The 7,500-nt window shown below is 46.8% G+C and overlaps 1 protein-coding gene across 1 annotated transcript in view; it reads left to right on the top strand.

Annotated features, from left to right (window-relative positions):
* fras1 (Fraser extracellular matrix complex subunit 1) overlaps positions 1 to 7,500 on the top strand; it is a 253,885-nt gene that overhangs the window by 111,482 nt on the left and 134,903 nt on the right. The window contains exons 15-18 of the mRNA XM_063195280.1: positions 1,282 to 1,425; positions 3,403 to 3,543; positions 4,369 to 4,509; positions 7,133 to 7,300. Coding sequence (XP_063051350.1) covers positions 1,282 to 1,425; positions 3,403 to 3,543; positions 4,369 to 4,509; positions 7,133 to 7,300 — 594 coding nt within the window. The remainder of the gene's footprint in view (positions 1 to 1,281; positions 1,426 to 3,402; positions 3,544 to 4,368; positions 4,510 to 7,132; positions 7,301 to 7,500) is intronic.

Genomic DNA, 7,500 nt, shown 5'->3' with positions numbered 1-7,500 from the left:
AACATCTACTCTGGCCACCATCCCACACTGTGCACCTTCAGACAGGAAACAAGTGTGAAAGACATGCGGGAGGATGAGAAAGTGACCTCTGGCCGGAATTGAACCCGTTTCGGCGACGGAACAGCACAGTGCTTTAGCTGCCTGAGCCACGTCCGAGGCCTGAAATAACAGTGTTTTTGTTTGTTTGTTTGTTTGTTTGTTTTTTCATGGGGTTTGGAATACTGCATGTGTTTCCACCTTGCAACAGGGCTGTCAGTAGTTCTCATCTCAACACAAGCCTGACCTTCTCAACCTTCCTGGAAGGGATTTTGTCTGATGGACTGTTGTGTGTGCGTACTTGCGTGCGTGTGTGTGTGTTTCTTTAACTCAGGTTGCCTGTCTATAATACAGCAAGTCTGTTGGTAGTAAGCAACCATGAAGTCTCTGATTGGTTCCACTAACCTCATGTTTTGCTTACATACAGCTCTGATGATGGAAATCAAAGTGTTTTGATTGTTGATTTTGAAATATGAAGTGTTAATATTTATATGCCGACCCCCAATGCAATTCAGTTGTTACTGGTGTTCATAACAACTCACTCTGACCTTCCCAACCTTCCCAACCTTTTTGAAGACCTTTTCTTTGATTAGCGGAACATCTGAAAAGTGTGTGTGTGTGTGTGTGTGTGTGTGTGTGTGTGTGTGTGTGTGTGTGTGTGTGTGTGTGTGTGTGTGTGTGTGTGTGTGTGTGTGTGTGTGTGTGTGTGTGTGTGTGTGTGTGTGTGTGTGTGTGTGTGTGTGCGTTTGAGAAGGCGGTGCATCCACAGTGCAACAAGGCTTTCTGTGGTAAACAACAGACAACAATTGTCTGATAGTCTTCTCTCTATATCAATCATACATCTCTGGTTATTGCCTTATTATTTTTTGTTTCTCTTCCTCTCTGATGATGATCAAATAAAAAGAATATAAAGGGGAAAAAAATAAAATAAAGAATTTTGAGACAAGGTCGCACTAATTGACTAATTGGTTTGTTTAAACATGATGATGATGATAATGAAATAAATTTAAAACAAAAGTTAAAAAAGGACATTTTGATTTGTGTAGATGTGCCTGTTAAAACTAAAGACTAGATCCCATTGAAAGGCTAATTTGGTTCGTTTGTTTCTCTTTCTTCCAGTGGAATCTAGTGTAACGCAATTTCAATCCCAGTTCAATCCAAACTATACTGTGTAAAGTACAAGTATTTGACACTTTGCCTCGTCTCCACTTGACTTGATTTCCTCCATCTCTTCTTCTTCTCCAGGCTGCCATGAGTCGTGCTCCTCGTGTAGAGGTTCCGATGAGAACTCCTGCCTCTCCTGCTCTAGCGCCGCCCTGCTGCTCAGAGATGGACGCTGCGTGGCGGACTGCGGCGCTGGCTTCTTTTCCAGTGGTGGAAGCTGTCATGGTATGAGACACATACACACACAGATGCACACACCCTACTCAACTCTGCTCTACTCTACTCTACTCTACTCTACTCTACTCTACTCTACTCTACTCTACTCTACTCTGCTCCACTCTACTCTACTCTACTCTACTCTACTCTACTCTACTCTACTCTACTCTACTCTACTCTACTCTACTCTACTCCACTCTACTCTACTCTACTCTACTCTACTCCAGTGGTTCTTAACCTTTTTCTCTCAGCGCACCCCCTTACCTGTGCACAAGACTAGCCGTGCACCCCCAACCCAAGATGTATAACGTGTAGAAGCACTAAAAAAGGATTTTAGTGATGCATTACAATGATTTTTATTAATGAAAACCTTAATGACTTTAAATGGGGACCAAAACATGTTTCAATTTGGTTTAGGTTTGGCCTAATTATAATGTTTCCAAGCAGAATTTTGGTCACAACCTCAACACAAACAACATTATGCGCACCCCCTAAAATGTCTGGCGCACCCCCAGGGGGTTCCCGCACCCCAGGTTAAGAACCACTGCTCTACTCTACTCTTCTCTTCTCATATCCACTCACTCTGCTCTGCACCACTACACACCTAGGCCAAAGCTAATACGACTACACGTGTGACGTGAGAGAAGATGTAAACAAGCACAAACAGTGTGGTGTGTGCCATGCTACCTACCAGGTCCTACCATGTTTTGAATTGACGTCTGCTGGTTCTGCCGGTGTGCTCAGTGGCTCTGGCTACGCCGTGCCTGTGAATCTTTCATCAGCATTAGTGGGAGACACAGGGGCCGAGAGACCGATGGGCCTGCTCGAGGAGATAAATATTTCATTCCCGACTGCAATGCGGGAGAAGATGAATGAATTTAGATAGTGGGGTTACCATACTTAAAAAGACATGTTCATTTTTTTTCACCCCAAGTAAAACGTTAAATTAGGTTGAAATGTATGAACTGGTATTACATGGATAAATATGACTTTTTAGGGTTGGGTTCTACTGAATAGTTCAGTGTGTCTGTGTCTGTGTCTGTGTGTGTGTGTGTGTGTGTGTGTGTGTGTGTGTGTGTGTGTGTGTGTGTGTGTGTGTGTGTGTGTGTGTGTGTGTGTGTGTGTGTGTTAGTGTTGATCACTGATCTATTAGTGTTATTGGCCATGTGTGTGTTGAGTTGGGTTCAACTGTATGGGGTTTGTCTGGAATAGGTCAATGTGTGTGTGTGTGTGTGTGTGTGTGTGTGTGTGTGTGTGTGTGTGTGTGTGTGTGTGTGTGTGTGTGTGTGTGTGTGTGTGTGTGTGTGTGTGTGTGTGTGTGTGTGTGTGTGTGTGTGTGTGTGTGTGTGTGTGTGTGTGTGTGTGTGTGTGTGTGTGTGTGTGTGTGTGTGTGTGTGTGTGACTGCGTGCATGCTTAAGTGCGTGCGTGTGTGTGTGTGTGTTTTGGGGCAGGTTCCACAACTGCAGTCACGTTTTTGTAGTTGTAGGTCAGAGAGAGAGACACGTCATTAGGTTGGTCTTGATACCATGGCAAGACACAGATACAAGAACTCACAAACACGCAGGCACAAGCAGCAGGACACATAAAGCCACAATGGCCTAGTTGGCTTAGGCTGCATGCTGCTAAGGTCTTCCTGTTTACATTGCCATTAGTCTTGCTGATAGATGTCTCCCCTCCCCCGTCTGACACGGAGGACTCTAGTAAATGTTTTTTTGTTGCAGAAATAGAAGTCTTGTTACAACTCGTCGATTTCTCAAAGTGCCCACCCCCCTATCCTCTCTCCCCCCCACCCCCCAAGTTGTGACAGCATGTCTGCCTGCCTGCCCGCCCAATGTTGATGAATGTTTCGCTGAAATATATATTTAGATGCGACAAAAAAACAATTATTATGTCAAAAGCTCAGAATCAATAGGCATAGAAGTAGTCATTTGTTTTGTTAATTGAGCGTGAAATGAATGGGAAGTTGAACATTTGTATCTTTGCAGCCTGCGATCCCACCTGCACTACCTGTCATCCTGACAACCCCAGCTGTCTCAGCTGCCCCCCAGACCTGACGTTGCATCATGGGAAATGTATTTCGCAATGTCCGGAGCACCACTACAAAGATGGCCACGGCAGATGCAGAGGTGAGCCTTAGAATTATTGTTCTCTTTTTTTGTGTATAATCTTTTTCCCTTTCCCTTTCCCTTTCTCTTTCTCTTTTTTGTTCTCTTTCTCGGTCTATCTCTCTCTCCCTCTCTCTCATCTCCCATTCAACATTAAATGTTTAATAAAACTCAAGATGTGACCTTCCTGCTCTAAACCTTTTATAACCTTTTATTTTGTTTCTTTCCTTGCACTGACATTTGCTGTATGTGACACCCTGGTGTTTTCACTCTGAAAGGAAGGAATGAGAAGGGGAAGGTTTAGCTTGACTTCTGTGCTTCTGACCTTTCCTTCACAGCCCCCCCTCCACCTCTCTCTCTGTCTTTCTCTACCCTCCCCAATCTCTCTGCCTGTAACCCGTAGCTCTCTCTCTCTCTCTCTCTCTCTCTCTCTGTCTCTCTCTGTCTCTGTCTCTCTCTGTCTCTCTCTCTCTCTCTCTCTCTCTCTCTCTCTCTCTCTCTCTCTCTCTCTCTCTCTCTCTCCCTCCCTCTCTCTCTCTCTCTCTCTCTCCCTCTGTCTCTCGGAAGGGCTATGTTCCCAATGGAGACCCAGGTTCACGTCTGGCCTGAGACATTTCCCTACCCTACCCCAAATCTCTTCATCTCTATACTATCTTCTGCCTGTCTCTCCAATATCCTTTCCTATCCTATCCTATCCTATCCTATCCTATCCTATCCTATCCTATCCTATCCTATCCTATCCTACTCCTATCCAAGCATAAAAACATATTGTGCGAAAAAACATATTACTGCATTTACTGAAATAAGTGTAAAATGTTTTTTTGTGTGTTTCTCTCCTTTACCCAGCATGCCACAGCTCCTGCCTGTCGTGTTCGGGCCCGGCGGTATCCCAGTGCTCCTCCTGCTCCGCAGCACTGGTGCTGCACCGCGGCCAGTGTGTGGAGACCTGCGGAGAGGGACTCTACTCCAGAGACAGAGGATGCCACGGTGAGAGAGAGAGACAGAGAGAGAGAGAGACAGAGAGATGCGTGACAGAGAGAGAGAGAGAGAGAGAGAGAGAGAGATATGTGTGTGTGTGTGTGTGAGAGAGAGAGAGAGAGAGAGAGAGAGAGAGAGAGAGAGAGAGAGAGAGAGAGAGAGAGAGAGAGAGAGAGAGAGAGAGAGAGAGAGATTCCTGACAGAGAGAGAGAGAGAGAGGATGGATGGATGGATGGATGGAAGAAAGGAGAGGTGAAATGGGGAGAGAGAGCTGGAAAGAGAGAGAGGGAGAGAGAGAGAAGGACAGATAAAAAAGAAAGTGAGAGGCGAAGAATGAGAGAACAGAGAAACAGAGAGATGGGCTGTGCGAGAGAGAGAGTGAGAGTGGGAAGGCTGAGCTTTCTCCTGCACTGTTTAGCTCTAATGCAGTGCTTCATTTTTCTTAAGGGACCCATATATTTTTACCATTGTAAACTTTAATGACACCCCCACGCTGTGCTACTGTACATGAAAGGCCTTCATGTCACGCGCTCTCTTCCTCGCGATAACTAACTAACTTATATGTTTATCTATTTAAATAAATAGATGTGTAATGTAGACCTCGACTTTTGTTTTGTTTTCTCATGCATATGAATGAAATGCTCTCTCATTCATTGAACATGATAATTACTGTTTATTAAAATGATGACACCCCTTAAAGTCAAGGGAGGATGGTCAAGGTCGAGGATGTTTGGCCCTGTGGATGTTCAACGACCCCCCAGCCCCCCTTTGGGGGTCCCAACCCCCAGGTTGAGAACATCTGCTCTAAAGTATAAGCTCAGTCCAATTTAAGTTTTTAAGAAAAGGCAGAGGGAAAGAAAGAAATGTCAACAGACAACACAATGGGAAGAAAGAAAACTCCATAGCTCATCAAAATTGTAATTTCCAGAGTGGATTCTAAAGTCTCAAGTCTGCTTACCACACATTTTCTTTCTTAAATTACACCAAGCGCGCGGCTTTGCCAGTAAACTGTATATAAATAAATATAGGTGTTGTATCCTATCAAGGTGACAGGGTGTGAGGGATATTGCTCTGTCAAAGCATATCATGTTGTCTCAGAATGATATTTCCCCAATAAAACTTCTCGCTTTGTTTTTCGCTATGAAACTTTTCTTCGGTATCGATTTATATAGCGTTTCATATTCAGCTAGTTGTGCATCAAACCTGAGCTCAGACACCAAAAAAGTGTAACTGAGAAATATTACCTACCTGCTGTGTGTGTGTGTGTGTGTGTGTGTGTCTGTGTGTGTGTCTGTGTGTGTGTGTGTGTGTGTGTGTGTGTGTGTGTGTGTGTGTGTGTGTGTGTGTGTGTGTGTGTGTGTGTGTGTGTGTGTGTGTGTGTGTGTGTGTGTGTGTGTGCGTGTGTGTGTGTGTGTGTGTTGGATTTTCTCGCTTCCTTTTGGAGGTTGTGAGGAAATAAATGGCGTTTGGCTTTTGTGAAATACCCAGACAGGTTTACTGTGCACACACACACACACACACACAGCCGTTGGACAGAAAGGGTTTTTTGGGTTTTGTTGCCAAATGCCAAGGCCAGTCTGGTTTCAGGGTGCTTGAGGCAGGCCTGCTGTGACGGATGGCTGGATGATGGTACTGTAGTCCTCTGGGGTTGGGCTTGTTTTCTGCCTGTCATCCAGCATCAGTATCAGTAGACAGTGAAGAGGGGAAAAGCCTGCAGGCCAATGTTCACTATATAGTAGTACTGTATATATATACACACACGCACACACACACACACATACACACACACACACACACACACACACACACACACACACACACACACACACACACACACACACACACCGCGGACACACACCGCGGACACCACACACACTTTTTGTAGGATAGAGTACAGTTTCAGAGTTTTAGTAGCGGTTTTCTTGTGTCTGTTAAATCCATACTTCCTAGAGCTCTCTCTCACAGAGTGGATGGATGAAGAGTGGGGATTGAGTTTGTCCTAACTTTTATCCCATGTTTTTTTTTCTACTCTTTCTTCTTGCGCTCCTCTCCTCCCTACTTGTCTGCTGACGTCTCTCCTCTCCTCCCCTCTGATCTCCTCGTCTCTCCCCTCCTCTCTCCTCCACCTCACCTCACCTCACCTCACCTCTCCTCTCCTCTTCTCCACCTTTGCTCCACCTCACCTCACCTCACCTCACCTCTCCTCTCCTCTCCCCTCCCCTCCCCCCTCCTCTCCACTTCTCTCCTCTCCTCTCCTCTCCTCTCCTCTCCTCTCCTCTCCTCTCCTCTCTTCTCTTCTCTTCTCTTCTCTTCTCTTCTCTCCTCTTCTATTCTCTTGTCTTCTCTCCTCTCCTCTCCTCTCCTCTCCTCTCCTCTCCTCTCCTTTCCTCTCCTCTCCACTCCTCTCCTCTCCTCCCCTCCCTTCCCCTCCCCTCTCATCTCCTCCCCTCCCCTCCCTACCCCTCCCCTCTCCTCTCCTCCCCTCCCTCCCCTCCCTCTCATCTCCTCCCCTCCCCTACCCTCCCCTCTCCTCTCCTCCCCTCCCTCCCCTCCCCTCCACTCTCCTCCCCTCCCCTCCCCTCCCCTCTCCTCTCCTCTCCTCTCCTCTCCTCTCCTCTCCTCTCCTCTCCAGCTTGCCACTCCACCTGCAGGGCGTGTGTGGGTCCTGACGCGTCTGACTGTGTGCAGTGTCTGAAGCCTGAGGAGGCTCTGCAGCCCCTGCGTCCCCAGCTGCCCCACGGCTCCTGCGGGGCCCACTGCGGCCCACACGCATACCTGGACCCAGAGCGCATCTGCAGAGGTAGGGCACACATCCACCCATGCACATCCACACGTACACATCCACATCCACACATGCAAACACAGCTTAGACACACACGCTCTGTCGATGTCTGTCTCTCTGTCTCTTTGTCTCTCCCTCACACACACATGCGCACACACACACACCTGGACACTGAATGCATCTGCTGGGGTAGGGCACGCATGCACACACACACACAC

The sequence above is a fragment of the Engraulis encrasicolus genome, chromosome 3 (genome assembly GCF_034702125.1).
Source record: "Engraulis encrasicolus isolate BLACKSEA-1 chromosome 3, IST_EnEncr_1.0, whole genome shotgun sequence".
In the NCBI taxonomy this organism is placed as follows: Eukaryota; Metazoa; Chordata; class Actinopteri; order Clupeiformes; family Engraulidae; genus Engraulis; species Engraulis encrasicolus.
The sequence above is the reverse complement of the archived record's forward strand: the minus strand, read 5'-3'. Positions and strand labels throughout refer to the sequence as shown.